The sequence below is a fragment of the Salmo trutta genome, chromosome 3 (assembly GCF_901001165.1).
Source record: "Salmo trutta chromosome 3, fSalTru1.1, whole genome shotgun sequence".
In the NCBI taxonomy this organism is placed as follows: domain Eukaryota; kingdom Metazoa; phylum Chordata; class Actinopteri; order Salmoniformes; family Salmonidae; genus Salmo; species Salmo trutta.
The window spans coordinates 13,152,387-13,174,793 of record NC_042959.1 but is presented as its reverse complement, the minus strand read 5'-3'; the positions used below and the strand labels follow the sequence as shown (position 1 = coordinate 13,174,793).

At 43.3% G+C, this 22,407-nt stretch overlaps 2 protein-coding genes across 3 annotated transcripts in view; both read left to right on the top strand.

Annotated features, from left to right (window-relative positions):
- The first annotated feature begins 2,692 nt into the window (after positions 1 to 2,692).
- The window catches only part of LOC115168449 (cytoplasmic FMR1-interacting protein 2), a 41,328-nt gene continuing 21,613 nt past the window's right edge, over positions 2,693 to 22,407 (top strand). Inside the window, exons 1-8 of one of the 2 annotated variants that reach the window (XM_029723751.1) lie at positions 2,693 to 2,857; positions 14,060 to 14,209; positions 14,306 to 14,395; positions 15,124 to 15,201; positions 20,180 to 20,281; positions 20,488 to 20,669; positions 21,410 to 21,506; positions 21,972 to 22,100. In XM_029723751.1, the coding sequence (XP_029579611.1) occupies positions 14,093 to 14,209; positions 14,306 to 14,395; positions 15,124 to 15,201; positions 20,180 to 20,281; positions 20,488 to 20,669; positions 21,410 to 21,506; positions 21,972 to 22,100 (795 nt within the window). In that variant the 5' untranslated portion in view covers positions 2,693 to 2,857; positions 14,060 to 14,092. Of the gene's footprint in view, positions 2,858 to 2,893; positions 3,062 to 14,059; positions 14,210 to 14,305; positions 14,396 to 15,123; positions 15,202 to 20,179; positions 20,282 to 20,487; positions 20,670 to 21,409; positions 21,507 to 21,971; positions 22,101 to 22,407 lie in introns of those variants that run through there. The other variant, XM_029723762.1, reaches the window with a different exon arrangement.
- Positions 3,049 to 11,568, top strand: LOC115164058 (leucine-rich repeat extensin-like protein 3). Its single transcript, XM_029716180.1, has 4 exons — positions 3,049 to 3,061; positions 9,647 to 10,634; positions 10,732 to 10,834; positions 11,551 to 11,568. The coding sequence occupies exons 1-4, from the start codon at positions 3,049 to 3,051 to the stop codon at positions 11,566 to 11,568; spliced, it is 1,122 nt and encodes a 373-aa protein (XP_029572040.1).

The following is a 22,407-nucleotide window of genomic DNA, read 5'->3' as shown; positions in this document are numbered from 1 at the left end:
GGTAGGTTGGTTCACCACCTTACTGATTCAGCTTGGTAGGTTGGTTCACTTGCCTTACTGATTCAGCTTGGTAGGTTGGTTCACCTGTACCTTACTGATCAGCTTGGGTAGGTTGGTTCACCTTACCTTACTGATTCAGCTTGGTAGGTTGGTTCACCTTTACCTTACTGATTCAGCTTGGTAGGTTGGTTCACCTGTACCTTACTGATTCAGCTTGGTAGGTTGGTTCACCTGTACCTTACTGATTCAGCTTGGTAGGTTGGTTCACCTGTACCTTACTGATTCAGCTTGGTAGGTTGGTTCACCTGTACCTACTGATTCAGCTGGTAGTTGGTTCACCTGTACCTTACTGATTCAGCTTGGTAGGTGGTTCACCTGTACCTTACTGATTCAGCTTGGTAGGTTGGTTCACCTGTACCTTACTGATTCAGCTTGGTAGGTTGGTTCACCTGTACCTTACTGATTCAGCTTGGTAGGTTGGTTCACCTGTACCTTACTGATTCAGCTTGGTAGGTTGGTTCACCTTTACCTTACTGATTCAGCTTGGTAGGTTGGTTCACCTTTACCTTACTGATCAGCTTGGTAGGTTGGGTTCACCTTTACCTTACTGATTCAGCTTGGTAGGTTGGTTCACCTGTACCTTACTGCTTCAGCTTGGTAGGTTGGTTCACCTTACCTTACTGATTCAGCTTGGTAGGTTGGTTCACCTGTACCTTACTGATTCAGCTTGGTAGGTTGGTTCACCTGTTACCTTACTGATTCAGCTTGGTAGGTTGGTTCACCTTTACCTTACTGATTCAGCTTGGTAGGTTGGTTCACCTGTACCTTACTGATTCAGCTTGGTAGGTTGGTTCACCTTTACCTTACTGATTCAGCTTGGTAGGTTGGTTCACCTTTACCTTACTGATTCAGCTTGGTAGGTTGGTTCACCTGTACCTTACTGATTCAGCTTGGTAGGTTGGTTCACCTTTACCTTACTGATTCAGCTTGGTAGGTTGGTTCACCTGTACCTTACTGATTCAGCTTGGTAGGTTGGTTCACCTTTACCTTACTGATTCAGCTTGGTAGGTTGGTTCACCTGTGCCTTACTGATTCAGCTTGGTAGGTTGGTTCACCAGTACCTTACTGATTCAGCTTGGTAGGTTGGTTTCACCTGTACCTTACTGATTCAGCTTGGTAGGTTGGTTCACCTGTACCTTACTGATTCAGCTTGGTAGGTTGGTTCACCTTTACCTTACTGATTCAGCTTGGTAGGTTGGTTCACCTGTGCCTTACTGATTCAGCTTGGTAGGTTGGTTCACCAGTACCTTACTGATTCAGCTTGGTAGGTTGGTTCACCTGTACCTTACTGATTCAGCTTGGTAGGTTGGTTCACCTGTACCTTACTGATTCAGCTTGGTAGGTTGGTTCACCTTTACCTTACTGATTCAGCTTGGTAGGTTGGTTCACCTGTGCTCTTAGTGTAGCATGTGTTTTAAGCATAATGTCTTGTGATTGATCTGTCTCTTTCTGTGTAGAAACCAGACGACCGTCCATCTTTTGCTCTCCTGCTGCACGAGCTGGCCTTGCTCTCAGACCTCTGAGCCTGAACAAACAAGCTATTCAACCAAACCTGGTGTGCTAACCAGCTATCCGGAGTAAATCCTGGCAGAATAATTTTGCTCAACCAAACTGAAGATACTGTATGAAATATACTTAGCTAGCTGTGTTTGTTATTTATTCATTTCCTTCAAGTTTCTATTTATTTTGTAGCCAATCATATTTTTATAAAATGTAGAAATCTACTTCTCTTGTGTCTTGATCCATTTTTTCTGTCTATTGTGTTAATTAGTTGTTTCATAAGCTTACTTTTGTTTGATTTTACTGTCTGTCGCTCAAAGTCTGACCATCAGAGGGCCCCCACAACCCATTTACCCATGATGTCATAATGCAGGCTATCCCATCATCTACAGACTTTCTTATGTACTAGGATCTCTGTATAGCAGGCTACTGCAGTCCTAATATCAAATAACCACAATGCATAATACTCATTACAGTTCACTTGTCTATACAGTAACTGTAGTAGTCTAACTGTAAGTGGTTTTAATGTATCCAGTGTTCTCACGCAGACACACAAACACACTGCACTGATAAAGTATGAACTGAGTCTGGGGGTTCCAGACAGCCCTACATGCCTGCTCTGGTTGCTGTGACAACGAGGCCTGACTGGGTACAAGTACTGGCATAGTAATACCCTGTCAGGCAGAAAGTATACATAGAATTACATATACAATCTCTGTGGGAGTATGGATGTATGTAGATGAATATAATAGATAAATAGAGATAGATCGACATATACAGGAGTAGATAAATATAGATAACTCCACACAGTAGGGTACCTATGCAGTTTTAGGGCTATTCTATTAAATCTCTATACAATCCATTGTAAGGTGACTGAATGAAATACTCAAATATTTAGTTTTCTTCTAAAAACACCTGCCTCTAAGATGGCATACTAGGCCTATACAGTTATGTCAAGGACTGGACGCTGTATCCTGTGTAGTTGATGTGATCAAAGTTCAGTTTGACACCATCTGTCCTGGAACCCGGGTCATTGAGGTGCGTGTGCTGTGCATGGTAAGTAAGCAACATCCAATCAAATTGAAATGGGGAAAAATGTGAAGCACGTTTCAATGTTGTCCTAATGGCTATGATATAATTTCAAGGGGAATAGTTTGTAGAGAATAGCGATAGATAGGCGACATTGCAAATACATTGTTTCATTTTGACGATACAAACGCCTCATCGCAAGGTAGTGTTGGTCTGTGCAACAACATTGGCCATATTCAGCGCCACATTTCCATCCTTCTGCCTGTGGGTGAGTAACTGTCTCTTTAAGGAAATGCACTTGCAGCCATTTTCTGCTCTTTGTGTGGGGTGGATTATAACGGATAGGCGCTGAGAGAAACGAGATCATCTGTCGGGGAAAAGGCCAGAAAAAACGTCAGTAAAACATTGGATTTTCGTCGCGGAGTTCGACATTGTCCGTCCAAATTTTCCTGGACGGACATGCAAGTTGCAGGTAAGTGCAAAATGTAACGGAATATGCTGCCAGCACACGGCAAATATGTGCGGGTAGCCTACGCTCGCTTCTCGACGGGAGGCTGCGATGGATGTAGAGAACCTGCCGTGTTTCCCATGTCTTGCATGGTGCACCATCATTTTACCATTGGAAGCAATTAACGTCTGTTTCTTTTTTCTTTTTTACATTGAAAACAAACGCATCGGATTTGATCATTCATTTTTGCGACCATTTGCCTATTCACTTATTCCGTGATGTGAATGAACCCCCCCGTTGTTTCGGGCAGTGTATTGATAGCGTCATACTACGAGAGATGGGTGGGGTGGCAGTGGCTATAGGAAAAAAAATGCGTTTTCTTAATTTTTACATGAAGAGACTACGGGTGATATGAATATCACACAATACATTTGATTGTCTTAATAAAACATACAACATTTATACAATTGTTATTTTATAGTTAAATGTTCTGATAGATATATTGGCTACAGCTAGTGGAGGTTAGCTCTTTAACGTGTGCTCTACCCGTACACTAAATTCCTTATAGTTTAGATTTTTCTATCATACACTGAACAAAAATATAAACGCGATATGTAAAGTGCCGGTCCCATGAGCTGAAATAAAATATCCCAGAAATGTACCATATGCACAAAAAGCTTATTTCTCTCAAATGTTGTGCACACATTTTTTACATCTCTGTTATTGATCATTTTAGCCTTTGTCAATATAATCCATCCACCTGACAGGTGTGGTACATCAAGAAGCTGATTAAACAGCATGATCATTACACAGGTGCACCTTGTGCTGGGGACAAATAAAGGCCACTCTAAAATGTGTTGTTTTGTCACACAACACAATGCCACAGATGTCTCAAGTTTTGAGGGAGCATGCAATTGGCTTGCTGACTGCAGGGATGTCCACCAGAGGTGTTGCCAGAGAACGTAATGTTAATTTGTCTATCATAAGCCACCTCCAACATCGGTTTAAGGGGTAGGGGGGGGGGGAAATAAAGCCCTTTTGTGTGGAGAACCTCATTCTGATTGGCTGGGTCTGGCTCCCAAGTGGGTGGGCCTATACCCTCCCAGGCCCACCCATGGCTGTGCCCCTGCCCAATCATGTGAAATCCATAGATTAGGGCATAATACATTTATTTCTATTGACTGATTTCCTTATATGAACTGTAACTCAGCATAGTATTTGAAATTGTTGCACGTTGCGTTATATATTTTTGTTAAGTATATTTTCTAATAGGACTTTAAGTGGGCTATCAGCAATTTGTTACAATGTTTTCATTAAGCATCACTTCATTGACAAAAGGCAGGTTTACAAATATCAACGTAGACAAATGTTCATTGTAAGATGTGTCCTTCCAACCCAGACCCATGATGCTGTTCTAGCCTGATGCACGGATGGCAGGTTCACAGTCTTCCATTATGTAGCCTATTGATTCTCTAACCTCAAGTTAATGTTTTTTCCCCCACCTCTCAAATAATTAATAACCATTTTACTTTGTTTGACTGTAATACTTGAAAGATTTGTTTATTTGGATCCCCATTAACTTTTGCAGAAGCAGCAGATACTTTTTCTGGGGTCCACAAAAAACACAAAACATGACAAGCAACAAAACACTGATAGACAAGGACAGTCACACACATTTGAAATGCAATGACTAACAAGACAACTGTTTGAGCTGAATGTTATTTGATTATGTAGACAATCTATAATTGTTTGACAATATTACCAGACATTAATCAAGATGGGACAAAACAGAGCCTGGACAACTAGTACAGTTGATTGTTTGTGTCAAAAATGCAGAACATCTTTTTATGTAACATACATACCTCTCTCCATCTTCACAACAACTTTGTCATTATGACTTGACCATGGTAAATGACCATCCAATGTTATACCTAGAAGTTTAGCTTCCTCAACTTTATCAATGGTCACACCCTTTATGTACAACTCCAGTTTCGGTCTTAGAAAATGTTTTGAACCAAATACAATGCATTTAGTTTTAGATGTATTTAATACCAGTTTATTATTATTCACCCATTCGAATATTGACTGTAACTCCTTATTTAGAATTTCAGTGAGCTCGCTGGCTTTGGGTGCTGGCATGTAGAATGTGGATTGATCCACGTACATAGCCATTCTACCTTTGTGTAAGACCATTAGCAAATCAAATAGCGAAGAGTAACGGCCCAAGGCAACTGCCCTGAGGGACACCGCACTGTACATATGTGACCCATTTCAGGAAACTAGGCATATGTCGTGGGTTACTACTTCACAGGAGAACCGTTTGAACATAACGCATTTTGATTAAAAAAAGTTTTTTTTGGCAGAAATGCCTTCTCGAACATGTGAACTTTCATGTGCCTTAATAACAAACTTGTATGCCATCTGTAAATACAAATAAAATTGTTAAATTACGAGCCTAGTTGGTTTAGCCACAGAAAAAGTTGTGCAACCTTCCCGCTAGCCATGATTTGCTGAGATAATGAGTGGGCTGGACATAATCCTGTCTAACGCGGATTTTTAAAATTATATATTATTTTTTTAGATGTATCGCGTAGTAAAACTGCCTAAGTGTTTCTCTCCACTTTCTGGAGGACCGAGTTTTGAAGTCAGTGCAATTCGAGTATGATAGCTAAGGAGATGGAGAAAACACCTGTCTCCGGATTACATCTTCAAACTAAAGGCAACCATGGCATCCGACAGGAGACACATCCATCCATTAATGATAGTCTAGCTAGCTACATTTTCAGATAATACATGTTTCTAATTTTGACAGAAAGTGGTTTCATTTCAAGTTAAAGTGTACTGTTAGCTAGCTAACGTTAGCTTTCTGTCTCGCTAGCTAACGCTACGTGTATGATCTTATTATTCGTATCTCACAGCCATTTGCTTGGCTAGCTATAGACTGTTAGCTAGCTAACATTGAATCCGGTTGGTTAGCTACCTGCAGATTCATGCAAGGTAGTAACGTCATGAGTTGGGATTATGGTTCATTGTTAACCATTTTGTATGCATTTGTAAATTCAGTCTGGTCATCTACTCTGATTTCACTCTCCTCTGAGTGTGCCAGAGTGCAGAATAACTGATGAATATGGCCGGTGTCAGTAAACGTCGGCAAAAAAGCGTAATTAAATTGTTGCCAGCAGCACAGTTACAGTCACCAACGCTCTGGATAACATCAAAATAGCCTAACCAGCTCTGCTAGGGTGAGTAAAATGGTCAGAGTGGGGTGTTCTCTCATTTGTTTGGAAGGAGCTAGTTAGCTTGGGTGCTTGACTGCTGTTGTTACTACAGAACACTCAGATCAACCCTTAAAGAGATGGGTGGGGCTAAAGCTTAAGAGGGTGTCAACGATGCTGAATGGGTGTAGACAAAGAAGGGCTCTCCAATAGTAGTACCAAAACATTCAATGGCCATTTTCTCAAAAGTGAGTTTACAAGTTTATCAACTTTCCTAGCAGAATTATTTTCCCATTGTTCCTTAACTGTAGTGTATGATATACCATTTTGTAGCTCCGAGTCTCTACTTTTATCCAATGTAAAAAACACTATTTAACATTTTTGAACATTTCAGTCACATATCGGATGTTAGTGTTCTTCAATGGAAGCTTCTCTATCTGGGTTCTATTGGATAAATAACTCTCCAACCATGTGATAACAATTTATGATCAATAACATCAAAGACTGCACTGAAATCTGACAATACAGCTCCAACTGCCATCTTATTATCTATATCTTTTAACCAATCTGTCATCTGAGTCAGTACAGTACAAGTTGAGTGCCCTTCTCTATATTATATGCATGCTGAAAGTCTGTAGTTTATTTGTACTCTGAAAAATAGCATTTTATTTGGTCAAACACGATCCTCGCCTTCAGTTTACTAAGAACAAGCAGCAAACCGATTGGGTGGCTGTTAGAGCAAGCAAAGTGTGCTTTACTATTTTTAGGCAGTGGAATTACTTTAACTTCCTTCCACGCCTGTGGGGGGACACACTTATTTTGTATTACTTTAGGCCCAACCTTTGGCACTTTGTGTTTCCTTGTTAATGCCAAAATGCTGTCATCTTTGCATTTTAGATTGTAAATAGTGTTCACACTCAGTTGTTCATTATGCTCTGGTAATGTAAACATTCAGTTACATTGTCATTTTCTGTCCTTCATTAAAAAAATCCTTATTGCTGGGAGCCAAATTCTTCACCCACAGTCTGTAGTAATCCTCAAATACTTTAAGTACTTGATAGTTAAATGCTTTGTCCGGCACACTGAGAAGATCCTAGTTAAATGCTTTGTCCGGCACACTGAGAAGATCCTAGTTAAATGCTTTGTCCGGCACACTGAGAAGATCCTACATTAGTCCTAATTTCTCTTAAGTGTTTGGCTAGAAATTAGACTAATGTAGGATCTTCTCAGTGTGCCGGACAAAGCATTTAACTATCAAGTACTTAAATTATTTGAGGATTACTAGAGTAGACTGTGGGTGAAGAATTTGGCTCCCAGCAATAAGGGGCGGGGGGTAGTTGGTTCGAATCCCCAAGCCGGCAATGTGGAAAAATCAACCGTTCTGCCCCAGTTCACCCCCAATAACAACTGTTCCCTGGGTGCCGACGATGTGGACGTCGATTAAGGCAGCCCCCCGCACCTCGCTGATTCAGAGGGTTGGTCAACTGACAAGGTATCCCCTTTCCCCTTATGGTCACTACAGCCAATGGAAACTGATATTGCTTTGGATTAAAGCAATGCGGCGTTAGACACATTATCAAGCATTGCACACTTATTATCTAAATACTGACTGTTTGCACTTAGCAGCACACTTAGCAGCGCTGTTAGCACTTAGCAGCGCTGTTAGCACTTAGAAGCGCTGTTAGCACTTGTTGGCCTATAGCAGCACCCCAAAGAGGAGGTTTAGAGGAGTGAGGTGAACTTGCAACCGCAACACTTCAACACAATTTTTTTTTACGTTACAGCCTAATTCTAAAATGGATAAATAAATAAAAAACCTTAGCAATCTACACACAATACCCCATAATGACAAAGCGAAAACAGGTTTTAGAAATTTTAGCAAATTTATATATATAAAAAAAACAGATGCATTATTTACATAAGTGTTCAGACCCTTTGCTATAAGACTCGAAATTGAGCTCAGGTGCATCTTGTTTCCATTGATCATCCTTGAGATGTTTCAACAACTTGATTGGAGTCCACCTGTGGTAAATTCAATTGATTGGACATGATTTGGAAAGGCACACACCTGTCTATGTAAGGTCCCACAGTTGACAGTGAGTGTCAGAACAAAAACCAAGCCATGAGGTCGAAGGAATTGTCCATAGGGGTCAGAGACAGGATTGTGTCGAGGTACAGATCTGGGGAAGGGAACCAAAACATTTCTGCAGCATTGAAGGTCCTCAAGAACACAGTGGCCTCCATCATTCTTAAGTGGAAGAAATTTGGAACCACCAAGACTCTTCCTTGAGCTGGCCACCCGGCCAAACTGAGCAATTGGGGGAGAAGTTCTTGAACAATGAAGTGATAAACTGAGCACCGATTCATTGGTGATTGCGTGGCCAGTTATCAATAACCACCACCTTCAATCCCAACCATAGATAGTAGACTACACTACCACTACACACTACACTACCACTACCTAGAGTTTATTGAATGCCCGAGGAAAGGGGCCTACTAGGCAACAACATTCCATGGCCCTCTCTTTTCTCTGAATCTGTCACTAGGTTGGGTCATGTGACCGCCCAAATGTATTTTGCTCAGGAATATTCATGAGGTGTGTATTGTTGTTAGTTGGTTGGAATGGAGATTTGTGACATCATGAGGGAGTTACTGTTGTAGTGGGGGGATAGTTGTGTGCCCCCCACCCCCACACACACAGTCCAAACCATCATCTCTCCCTGAATATGAATTCCTCTGTCTGTGTTCCACTATGTCACTCATAAACTGTGTGTGTGTGTGTGCCTCGTGTGCTCAGTGAGGCGAGGATGGTAGCACATTTTGAGGATGCCCCGAGGGAGTTGTGTGACCCGGACGTGACACACTTTCTCTCTCCTTTCTTTCTTGCTATCACACTTCCTTTTTGCTTCTCAAATGTGCTTTATTTGCATGATATCTAAACTTGACTCTCAAAAGCAGTCATAAATGCATATCACAAAGGAATGGAAATAAATTAATGTCCACATCTCTCTACTCTCACTGCTCTCCTCAGACCAGGGGTGTCAAACTCATTCCATGAATGGCTTAGCGTCTGCAGGTTTTCCTTATTCCTTTCAACTAAGACCTAGACAACCAGGTGAGGGGAGTTCTTGATTAATTAGTGACCTTATTTCATCAATCAATGTCAAGTGAGGAGCGAAAACTCGCAGACACTCCACCCTCTGTGGAATGAGTTTGACACGTGCCTTAGACTAGCTTCTCATCCTGTATAGGGCTGGAGATGATAAGGAATGGCTTGGATAGATATCTCTATCTCACTCCTCCTCCTACACTCAGCCCCCTCCTCCCCCCATCCTCCATCTACAGTCACTCCTCCTACACTCAGCCCCCTCCTCCCCCCATCCTCCATCTACAGTCACTCCTCCTACACTCAGCCCCCTCCTCCCCCCATCCTCCATCTACAGTCACTCCTCCTACACTCAGCCCCCTCCTCCCCCTATCCTCCATCTACAGTCACTCCTCCTACACTCAGCCCCCTCCTCCCCCCATCCTCCATCTACAGTCACTCCTCCTCCTACACTCAGCCCCCTCCTCCCCCATCCTCCATCTACAGTCACTCCTCCTCCTACACTCAGCCCCCTCCTCCCCCCATCCTCCATCTACAGTCACTCCTCCTCCTACACTCAGCCCCCTCCTCCCCCCATCCTCCATCTACAGTCACTCCTCCTCCTACACTCAGCCCCCTCCTCCCCCCATCCTCCATCTACAGTCACTCCTCCTACACTCAGCCCCCTCCTCCCCCCATCCTCCATCTACAGTCACTCCTCCTACACTCAGCCCCCTCCTCCCCCCATCCTCCATCTACAGTCACTCCTCCTCCTACACTCAGCCCCCTCCTCCCCCCATCCTCCATCTACAGTCACTCCTCCTCCTACACTCAGCCCCCTCCTCCCCCCATCCTCCATCTACAGTCACTCCTCCTCCTACACTCAGCCCCCTCCTCCCTCCTCCCCCCATCCTCCGTCTACAGTCACTCCTCCTCCTACACTCAGCCCCCTCCTCCCTCCTCCCCCCATCCTCCATCTACAGTCACTCCTCCTCCTACACTCAGCCCCCTCCTCCCTCCTCCCCCCATCCTCCGTCTACAGTCACTCCTCCTCCTACACTCAGCCCCCTCCTCCCTCCTCCCCCCATCCTCCGTCTACAGTCACTCCTCCTCCTACACTCAGCCCCCTCCTCCCTCCTCCCTCCATCTACAGTCACTCCTCCTCCTACACTCAGCCCCCTCCTCCCCCATCCTCCATCTACAGTCACTCCTCCTACACTCAGCCCCCTCCTCCCTCCATCTACAGTCACTCCTCCTCCTACACTCAGCCCCCTCCTCCCCCCATCCTCCATCTACAGTCAGTCACTCCTCCTACACTCAGCCTCCTCCTCCCCCCTCCTCCATCTACAGTCACTCCTCCTCCTACACTCAGCCCCCTCCTCCTCTGTCTACAGTCACTCCTCCTACACTCAGCCCCTCTCCTCCCCCTCCTCCTCCGTCTACAGTCACTCCTCCTCCTACACTCAGTCCCCCTCCTCCCCCCATTCTCCATCTACAGTCAATCAAATCAAATGTATTTATATAGCCCTTCTTACATCAGCTGATATCTCAAAGTGTTGTACAGAAACCCAGCCTAAAACCCCAAACAGGGGTTTTAGGCTGTATAATACTCTGCTTCCACCGGGCATTCCACTGATTTCAAAACTCAGTCCTCTAGAAAGTGGAGAGCATTAGCAACACTTCTGCAGTTCTTCATGACATCTTTCAAAAAAGCTGCATTAGGAAGGATTACCTACATGGCAGACCTGTCCGAGCTCATCTTTCGGCATGTCCAGCCCATCCATTATTTCAACCAATCATGGCTAGTAGGAAGGTTCCTGACTTTTTCTGTGGCTAAATCAACTAGGCCCGTAATTTAACAATTGTATTCTTATTTACAGATGGCATACAAGTTTGTTATTAAGGCACATGAAAGTTCACATGTTCCAGAAGACATTCCTGCCAAAAAACGTATTTTGATAACAAGAAATGTTTACGTTCAAATGCCTCTCCTGTGAAGTACTGACCCACAACATACCCCTAGTTTCCTGAAACGAGTCACATGTATGGAAAAATACACGTTTAAAACTTTCCTCCAAGACTATTTTTTTAGTCGGGGACAGACCTACTATCAATGCATCAGTTATGCATAAATATGAGTTAGGAGTGTGTGTAGATCTCAAATTAGGATTGACCCAACTCTGGTTTGTGACTATTATGATTTGCCCTTGTAGCCGTTTCAGTTTCAGTAATTCCGTTTATTTTTTTTGGTTGTTGTTGTTGTTGTTGTGTGGAACATTGATGGAATGTTTGTATCATCGCTGCAACTCCCCAATGGGCTCGGGAGAGGCGAAGGTAGAGTCATGCGTCCTACGAAACATGACCCGTCTAACCACGCACCTTAACACCTTCCAGCTTAACCCGGAAGCCAGCCGCACCAATGTGTCAGAGGATACATCGTTCAACTGGGGACCGGGGTCAGCCTTTAGGCACCCGGCCAAACCCTCCCCTAACCCGGACGACGATGGGCCAATTGTGCGCCGTCCTATGGGACTCTGGGAATGAACCTGGATCTGTAGTAATGCCTCTAGCACTGCGATGCAGTGCCTTAGACCGCTGCGCCACTCGGGAGGCCCTATGGAATATTTTTCTAAACCTCAGAAAACTGGACACATGAATGTTCTTGTAACGTCCCATGAAACGTATCTAGAACATTTAATATTGTATTTTATGATGGTTTGGTGGAACGTTGATGTAATATTCTCCCTCAGAAAATTCTGAGAACATTGTAACCACTTCTAGAGAAGTTCGGTGTGACACCTAACTTTAACACCAAAACATGCTAAAAATGTTCTCAGAAGGTTTTTGCTAACATAGAACGTTCCCCTTACTAACAGAAAACGGGACACTCGAACATTACAGGTAAAATTACAAAAACGTTTTCTCTCCCTAGAATTGTTAGCTGGGCTAATTTAATTTTTTATCAGGCGTGTCAATCCCTGTCTGTCAGATCAGACTTAAAAACACACTCCTGAGAGGCACATGATGTAAAGGCTAAGCCCCGGACCAGACACAGTGTGTCGTCCACCCTATTTCCTATATAGTGCACTATGTAGGGAATAGGGTGGCATTTGGGACATAGACACACTGTTCCTGCTCAGACCCAGACCAGACAGGCTGTAAGGGTCTATGGTCTTCTTCACAATCCAGGTATACAAGGCTTCTGTGTGCAAGAGAGCAATAGTGTAGTCGATTGATTGGTGTGCCTTTCCATAGTGCTGTTTGGGAAGCTATAGGTGTGCCTTTCTGTAGTGCTGTTTGGTAAGCTATAGGTGTATCTTTCTGTAGTGCTGTTTGGGAAGCTATAGGTGTATCTTTCTGTAGTGCTGTTTGGTAAGCTATAGGTGTATCTTTCTGTAGTGCTGTTTGGGAAGCTATAGGTGTATCTTTCTGTAGTGCTGTTTGGTAAGCTATAGGTGTATCTTTCTGTAGTGCTGTTTGGTAAGCTATAGGTGTATCTTTCTGTAGTGCTGTTTGGTAAGCTATAGGTGTGCCTTTCTGTAGTGCTGTTTGGTAAGCTATAGGTGTGCCTTTCTGTAGTGCTGTTTGGTAAGCTATAGGTGTGCCTTTCTGTAGTGCTGTTTGGTAAGCTATAGGTGTGCCTTTCTGTAGTGCTGTTTGGTAAGCTATAGGTGTGCCTTTCTGTAGTGCTGTTTGGTAAGCTATAGGTGTGCCTTTCTGTAGTGCTGTTTGGTAAGCTATAGGTGTGCCTTTCTGTAGTGCTGTTTGGTAAGCTATAGGTGTGCCTTTCTGTAGTGCTGTTTGGTAAGCTATAGGTGTGCCTTTCTGTAGTGCTGTTTGGTAAGCTATAGGTGTGCCTTTCTGTAGTGCTGTTTGGTAAGCTATAGGTGTATCTTTCTGTAGTGCTGTTTGGTAAGCTATAGGTGTGCCTTTCCGTAGTGCTGTTTGGTAAGCTATAGGTGTATCTTTCTGTAGTGCTGTTTGGTAAGCTATAGGTGTGCCTTTCTGTAGTGCTGTTTGGTAAGCTATAGGTGTATCTTTCAGCACCATTTTTGTCAATCTTCAGTCAAGTGTTAATGACCTACCTGTCTGCATGTGAATTAGCCTAATCAGCAGTTTGGTTTCAGTGCAGAGCAGACAGAACATGATACCATCATGTATACCAGTGTGCTACGCAACATTCAGTAGTATCATGTCTGAACGACAATTAAACACAGGCAATTTACTTCTCTCTGCCTCTCTCTCTCTCTCTCTCTCTCTCTCTCTCTCTCTCTCTCTCTCTCTCTCTCTCTCTCTCTCTCTCTCTCTCTCTCTCTCTCAAGAATGACAGCGTTGTCTAGCATTACAACATGTCTTGTTCTCACTATTGTCTTTTCATGGTGTCACAAAGGCTGTTTGTCTGATGACATTTATCTGCCAGTTGTAAAAGGGAAACATGCCATGCCCAGTGCCCACACGTCCCCACACTGTGTTGAGAGACAGGGAAGCACACAGACAGACGTACAGGTTATAGACATACAGATATGTGCTGTTGCAAGTGGTTCCTAAAGAGGAAATGAGAGTGAATACCAGCCAATGTATGACAGTTCTCCTGGTGGAAGGAATCTATACTAGTTTATAGATTGGGATTTGTCCTCTCTTTTTTCTTTTCTTTTTTTTTAACTGAGAGTTTGTGGTTTGCTTCTCTCTCTCTCTCTCTCTCTCTCTCTCTCTCTCTGCCAGACTGGCCGGTTGTGTGAGTGACCTCTTGTAGCCATGACGACCCACGTGACCCTGGAGGATGCTCTGTCTAATGTGGATCTGTTGGAGGAGCTGCCCCTCCCTGACCAGCAGCCCTGCATCGAACCTCCACCTTCATCCATCATGTACCAGGTACACACACACACACACACACACACACACACACACACACACAGTTTTCTAATTAATTGCAAGAGTACTAAACTCTCTCTTTCTTGTTCTCTCTAGGCTAACTTCGACACAAACTTTGAGGACAGGAATGCGTTTGTGACCGGGATAGCTCGCTATATCGAGCAGGCTACTGTCCACTCTAGCATGGTGAGGAAGCAACCGGGAGGGATTGGTTTGGAACAAGGCCGAGGGAACGGTTTGGAGTTGGGCCTCTGTGCTTTGTGGACACAGGATACTTTAGTTTTTCAATGGGAACAGTTAGGGAATGGTTCTCAGATCCTTAGCATCATTATTCTCAACTCTTGGCTAACACACACACACATCCCCACATTCACACACCCACCACAAAAGAGCCTTGTGTTTTTGGTGTTTGCGTGTTTTATTGTCGTTTCTGCACTGAGGGTTTGGCCTTGTTAGCGGTTTCAGTTGACACACACACACACACACACACACACACACACACACACACTGAGGGATGAATCAGGCAGTCACTAGGCTAGACCTCTTCCTGAATGTAGTGAATAGGGAGTGTGATTTGACTGACAGAGGAGGAAACTGTCTCCTTAAATAAACTTTTAAATCAGGAAGTTCCATTCAGATAAATTATCTATTTTCCGACAGAGACCTGAGGTTCCTCATTTGTCTAGAGAATTGTATTTCACACTAGAGAATTTTCACCGTAATGAATGCAAGTGTGAGGAGATATTACAGAGCAAGCATTTTATAACACACTATTTTAATAACAATTTTATATTTGAAACATACTTGTGAAAATGAATCAAGATAATATGCATCCATTTTGGTGCATTCATCATAGGATGGTCTGTGTTGTATGTCTAATGCGTATAACCCCTATGTCTGTTCTCTCTCGCCAGAATGAGATGCTGGAGGAGGGTCATGAGTACGCTGTCATGCTCTACACCTGGAGAAGCTGCTCAAGAGCTATACCACAGGTATCTCTCTCTCTCGCTCTTTCTCTCTCTGTCACTGTCTCTCTCTCTTTATCTCTCTCTCCTCACTTTCACACAATCACAAGATAGTGAAAGCATAAACAAAGAAAAGGTACTCTGCAATAAGCTTGGGCGGTATCCCAAAGAGAATGCTAACTAAATGCTAACAAGCGCATTGCGAAGGTTTTATACAGTCTCTGACATAAAGTATTTGCAGGACAGACATCCCAGCTCATAAAGGTATACCAGTAACTAAAAAATGCTACTCACAGTTTGCTGAACGAACAAAACAAATATAAGACAGCAAGGCCCTTGATCCAGAAGGGGATTCTCTGCTGTTACCAAGTGATGCTTGATTTTGGAAGAAGCTAACCACTTAGCTACTAAATTAGCAAACCAAATGCACAACTGCAGAGCATTTAGCACATTTTAGACTGTTAACTTAATAGTTATAAGATATCTAGCTGGCAAACATTTAGTTGTGAATTCCATACTGTAACTAGATCACCTGGCGTGTGCTGCACAACATTGAGTGACTCAAAAGGCTCCGGTCTCTCGTCGTTGTGTGCTTGTAAACAAACACACCGTGACTGGGGAATACCAGTAAGCTTCATGAGGAAAAATTATGTGACAGGTGAGATGAAGAACGCAACATATTGCACAAGTTGACTTGCAGGTATTTACATAAAAAGTACTAACAAATATTCAAATGTATTAACAAACTAAAAAGGTACTGAAAAACCATCCCGTGGCTATTTCCAAATACCCCGGTATATGGTATACCGCCCAAGCCTACTCTGCAATGAGAAGGGTGAAGGGTGTTCTTTCAATAACCCTTGACTTCACCACACGTTCCTCATCTGTCTTGTTCTCACTTCAAAAGTTCAACCATAAACATGCAAATGAGTCTATTTTTACCACGTCACTCACCACTCTACAACCACAGTCTACTTTACAGTTAACTGCCAAAATAAAGGAAACACTTGAGTAAATGAGTGATACAAAGTATATTGAATGCACGTGCTTCCACACAGATGTGGTTCCTGAGTTAATTAAGCAATTAACATCCCATCATGCTTAGGGTCATGTATTAAAAATGCTGGGCATGTCATTATTTTGGCTACCATAACTGTGCCCCCATAGGATGACAATGCCCCCATCCACAGGGCAGGAGTGGTCACTGTATGGGTTTATGAGCATGAAAACGATATAAACCATATGCCATGGCCCTCTGTCTCCAGATCTCAACCCAGTTTAACACTTATGGGAGATTCTGGAGCCACGCCTGAGTCAGCATTTTCCACCATCAACAAAACACCAAATTATGGAATTTCTGGTGGAAGAATGGTGTCACATCCCTCCAGTAAAGTTCCAGACACTTGTAGAATCTACGTCAAGGTTGAAACTGTTCTGGCTCATGGTGGCCCAACGCCCTATTAAGTCACTTCATGTTGGTGTTTCCTTTATTTTGTCAGTTACCTGTATATCAGCCAGAAAGGGAACCAAGCTGTTGAGAGTGTTATAATGTATTAGAGCTGAATTTGTAGCCTCAGGGACACATAATTTGTTTGCTTCCCAAATAGCACCCTATTCCTTATGTAGTGCACTACTCTTGACCAGGGCCCAAAGATGCCATTTGGGACACACAGACTCCATTTGTCATCCCCATAAATGTTAAGGTTAGGGGTAGAGCTGGGCGATATGGACACAACTCCGTATCGTGATAAATTGCCTGAATTGATGCGATAACGATAAATGGAACGATAAGTTTAACATTAATGTGCACCAGTTGTAGCCATCAATTGTCCCATTAACAATTACCCATATTAGCAAATGTATTACATTTTTTAAATAAAAACTGTGTCTTTATTTTAACAGGGTAGACATATTGAGACCTATATCTATTTTACAAATATGCCCTGTATAATACAACATAAATATACACATATCTTATAGAGATATACAATACCAGTCAAAAGTTTGGACACACTTACTCATTCAAGGGTTTTTCTTATTTAAAAAAAAAACTATTGTAGAATAATAGTGAAGACATCAAAACTATGAAATAACACATATGGAATTATGTAGTAACCAAAAAAGTGTTAAACAAATCAAAATATATTTGAGATTCTTCAAAGTAGCCACTCTTTACCTTGATGACAGCTTTGCACACTCTTGGCATTCTCTCAACCAGCTTCATGAGGTAGTCACCTGGAATGCATTTAAATTAACAGGTGTGCCTTGTTAAGTTTCATTTGTGGAATTTCTTTCCTTCTTAATGTGTTTGAGCCATTCAGTTGTGTTGTGACAAGGTAGGGGTGGTATACAGAACATAGCCCTATTTGGTAAAAGACCAAGTCCATATTATGGCAAGAACAGCTCAAATAGGCAAAGAGAAACATCAGTTACTGTAAGACATGAAGGTCAGTCAATCCAGAACATTTCAAGAGCCACAGGCCTTCCCTGTGGCTCAGTTGGTAGAGCATGGTGTTTGCAATGCCAGCATGGTGTGTGCAACGCCAGGGTTGTGGGTTCGATTCCCACGGGGGGCCAGTACAAAAAAATGCATGAAATGAAATGTATGCATTCACTACTGTAAGTCGTTCTGGATAAGAGCGTCTGCCAAATGATTAAAATGTAAGAACTTTGAAAGTTTCTTCAAGTGCAAGTTGCAAAAACCATCAAGTGCTATGATGAAACTGGCTGTCATGAGGCCCACCACAGAAAAGGAAGACCCAGAGTTACCTCTGCTGCAGAGGATAAGGTCATTAGAGTTACCAGCCTCAGAAATTTCAGCCCAAATATATGCTTCACAGTGTTCAAGTAACACACATCTCAACATCAACTGTTCAGAATAAAATTGCTGCAAGGAAACCACTACTAAAGGACACCAATAAGAAGAGACTTGCTTGGGCCAAGAAACACAAGCAATAGAAAGTATTCAGGCCCCTTGACTTTTGTCACATTTTGTTATGTTACAGCTTTGTTTTTTTCCCTCATCAATCTACACATAATACCTCATAATTACAAAGCAAAAACAGGTTTTCAGAAATGTTTGCTAATTTATATAAAAAAACAGATCACATTTACATAAGTATTCAGGCCCTTTACTCAGTACTCTGTTGAAGCACCTTTGGCAGCGACTATAGCCTTGAGTCTTCTTAGGTATGACGCTGCAACTTGGCACACCTGGATTTGGGGAGTTTCTCCCATTCTTCTCTGCAGAACTTCTCAAGCTCTGTCAGGTTCGATGGGGAGCGTTGCTGCACAGCTATTTTCAGGTCTCTCCAGAGATGTTCGATGGGGTTCAAGTCCAGGCTCTGGCTGGGCCAATCAAGGACATTTGGAGACTTGTCCCGAAGCCACTCCTGCGTTGTCTTGGCTGTTTGCTTAGGGTTGTTGTCCTGTTGGAAGGTGATCCTTTGCCCCAGTCTGAGGTCCTGAGCTCTCTGGAGCTGGTTTTCATCAAGGATCTCGCTATACTTTTCTCCGTTCATCTTTCCCTTGATCTTGACTAGTCTCCCAGTCCCTGCCGCAGAAAAACATCCCCACAGCATGATGCTGCCACCCTTGCTTTACCGTAGAGATGGTGCCAGGATTCCTCCAGACGTGACACTTGGCATTCGGGCCAAAGAGTTCAATCTTTTGTTCCCCGAGCCACTTAGTTATCACTTTTGCCTTATGGCAAGGTGCTCCATCATGCTGGATAAGGCATTGTTTGTCACCAAACTGTTCCTGGATGGTTGGGAGAAGTTGCTCTCGGAGGGTGTGTTGGTACCATTCTTTATTCATGGCTGTGTTCTTAGGCAAAATTGTGAGTGAGCCCACTCCCTAGGCTGAGATGCAACCCCACACATGAATGGTCTCAGGATGCTTTACTGTTGGCATGACACAGGACTGATGGTAGCGCTCACCTTGTCTTCTCCGGACAAGCTTTTTTTCCGGATGCCCCAAACAATCGGAAAGGGGATTCATCAGAGAAAATGACTTTACCCCAGTCCTCAGCAGTCCAATCCCTGTACCTTTTGCAGAATATCAGTCTGTCCCTGATGTTTTTCCTGGAGAGAAGTGGCTTCTTTGCTGCCCTTTTTGACACCAGGCCATCCTCCAAAAGTATTCGCCTCACTGTGCATGCAGATGCACTCACACCTGCCTGCTGCCATTCCTGAGCAAGCTCTGTACTGGTGGTGCCCCGATCCTGCAGCTGAATCAACTTTAGGAGATGGTCCTGGCACTTGCTGGACTTTCTTGGGCGCCCTTCACAACAATTGAACCGCTCTCCTTGAAGTTCTTGATGATCCGATAAATGGTTGATTTAGGTGCAATCTTACTGGCAGCAATATCCTTGCCTGTGAAGCCCTTTTTGTGCAAAGCAATGATGATGGCACGTGTTTCCTTGCAGGTAACCATGGTTGACAGAGGAAGAACAATGATTCCAAGCACCACCCACCTTTTTGAAGCTTCCAGTCTGTTATTCGAACTCAATCAGCATGACGGAGTGATCTCCAGCCTTGTCCTTGTCAACACTCACATCTGTGTTAATGAGACAATCACTGACATGATGTCAGCTGGTCCTTTTATGACAGGGCTGAAATGCAGTGGAAATGTTTTTGGGAGATTCAGTTTATTTACATGGCAAAGAGGGACTTTGCAATTAATTGCAATTCATCTGATCACTCTTCATAACATTCTGGCGTATATGCAAATTGCCATCATACAAGCTAGGCAGCAGACTTTGTGAAAATTAATATTTGTCATTCTCAAGACTTTTTGCCACAACTATATAACACAAATAAAACATCACAAATGACCCAGAAAAACAGTTACATTTAATTATTATAGGCTGCTTATCGTAATGAACGATAAGAAAAATGTCTGATAATTGATCGTTGTGGTCTGTGGGGATAATTTTCGGTTTATCATCCCAGCGCTCGTTAGGGGTTCTGAGTGAGCAGGCTGTGTTCCCCTCTGTGTTCTCCAGGTGAAGTGTAACGAGCAGCCCAACAGGGTAGAGATCTATGAGAAGACTGTGGAGGTGCTGGAACCAGAGGTCACCAAGCTAATGAAGTTCATGTACTTCCAGGTGAGAGACCAGTGATGGATGGATTCATTAACAAAATGAAGGAACAACCCATTAAATGTATCATATTTGAATTAGAACTCTGTCTGTCAATCATATCATTTTCCCTTGATTGAAGTAATGAATGAATGAACAAATTAAATGAGTCCTATATATATGAGAACCTCTTCTCTCTCTATCGTCTCCTTTTCCTCTGTCCTCCCCTGCAGCGTAAGGCTATCGAGCGTTTCTGCGGGGAGGTGAAGCGTCTGTGCCACGCTGAGCGGAGGAAAGACTTTGTCTCTGAAGCCTACCTCCTCACCCTGGGCAAGTTCATCAACATGTTTGCTGTGCTTGACGAACTCAAGAACATGAAGTGCAGCGTCAAGAACGACCACTCTGCCTATAAAAGGTACGGATGGAAGACAGACACTATATGGAGGGTGCATCTCAATAGCCTGCAGTGGCTTCCTCTCCCTATCACCTCTCCTTCACCTGCACTGATCCTGAAAACACAGGATAGGGGAAAGCAGTGTAGTAGAGGCTAAGGGAAATTTGCTTTCACCTGTCTAGTTCCTCCACATTAGCTCAAATAAAGGAACGTGACGGAGTGACAGGGCCAATTTACCACACAATTGAGATGCACCCAATTGATCCATGTTAAACAGTGTTGTGAGGTGTGGCTACAGAATTAGATCTGTGGTATTATTTGTGTCTTCAGGGCGCCTCAGTAAAACAGAAGCTGTGAGGTGCGGCTACAGAATTAGATCTGTGATATTATTTGTGTCTTCAGGGCGCCTCAGTAAAACAGAAGCTGTGAGGTGCGGCTACAGAATTAGATCTGTGGTATTATTTGTGTCTTCAGGGCGCCTCAGTAAAACAGAAGCTGTGAGGTGTGGCTACAGAATTAGATCTGTGATATTATTTGTGTCTTCAGGGCGCCTCAGTAAAACAGAAGCTGTGAGGTGCGGCTACAGAATTAGATCTGTGGTATTATTTGTGTCTTCAGGGCGCCTCAGTAAAACAGAACTGTGAGGTGCGGCTACAGAATTAGATCTGTGGTATTATTTGTGTCTTCAGGGCGCCTCAGTAAAACAGAAGCTGTGAGGTGCGGCTACAGAATTAGATCTGTGGTATTATTTGTGTCTTCAGGGCGGCTCAGTTCCTGAGGAAGATGGCCGACCCTCAGTCCATCCAGGAGTCACAGAACCTCTCCATGTTCCTAGCCAATCACAACAGGATCACTCAGGTGTGTGTGTGGTGTGTGTGGTGCAGTAGCAGTACTAGTGTGTATATTTCTCTCTGTAGTGTCTGCAGCAGCAGTAATAGTGTGTATATTTCTCTCTGTAGTGTCTGTAGCAGCAGTACTAGTGTGTATATTTCTCTCTGTAGTGTCTGCAGCAGCAGTAATAGTGTGTATATTTCTCTGTAGTGTCTGCAGCAGCAGTAATAGTGTTTATATTTCTCTGTAGTGTCTGCAGCAGCAGTACTAGTGTGTATATTTCTCTCTGTAGTGTCTGCAGCAGCAGTAATAGTGTGTATATTTATCTGTAGTGTCTGCAGCAGCAGTAATAGTGTGTATATTTCTCTGTAGTGTCTGCAGCAGCAGTAATAGTGTGTATATTTCTCTGTAGTGTCTGCAGCAGCAGTAATAGTGTGTATATTTCTCTGTAGTGTCTGCAGCAGCAGTAATAGTGTGTATATTTCTCTGTAGTGTCTGCAGCAGCAGTTGGAAGTGATTCCTGGCTATGAGGAGTTGTTAGCAGACATTGTCAACATCAGTGTTGATTACTATGAGAACAAGATGTACCTGACGCCCAGTGAGAAACATATGCTGCTCAAGGTAAGAGCCTCATCTAGCGTCTTACCTGCCGTTCTCTGATACCTGTTTCTGTCTGGATCTTAACTACCTGCCTTTCTCTGATACCTGTTTCTGTCTGGATCTTAACTACCTGCCTTTCTCTGATACCTGTTTCTGTCTGGATCTTAACTACCTGCCTTTCTCTGATACCTGTTTCTGTCTGGATCTTAACTACCTGCCTTTCTCTAGATACCTGTCTCTGTCTGGATCTTAACTACCTGCCTTTCTCTGATACCTGTTTCTGTCTGGATCTTAACTACCTGCCTTTCTCTGATACCTGTTTCTGTCT

Coding starts and splice junctions, on each gene's coding strand:
- LOC115164058 (XM_029716180.1), top strand. Junction 10,635..10,731: donor CCCCCCATCCTCCATCTACA/GTCAGTCACTCC, acceptor CTCTGTCTACAG/TCACTCCTCCTACACTCAGC.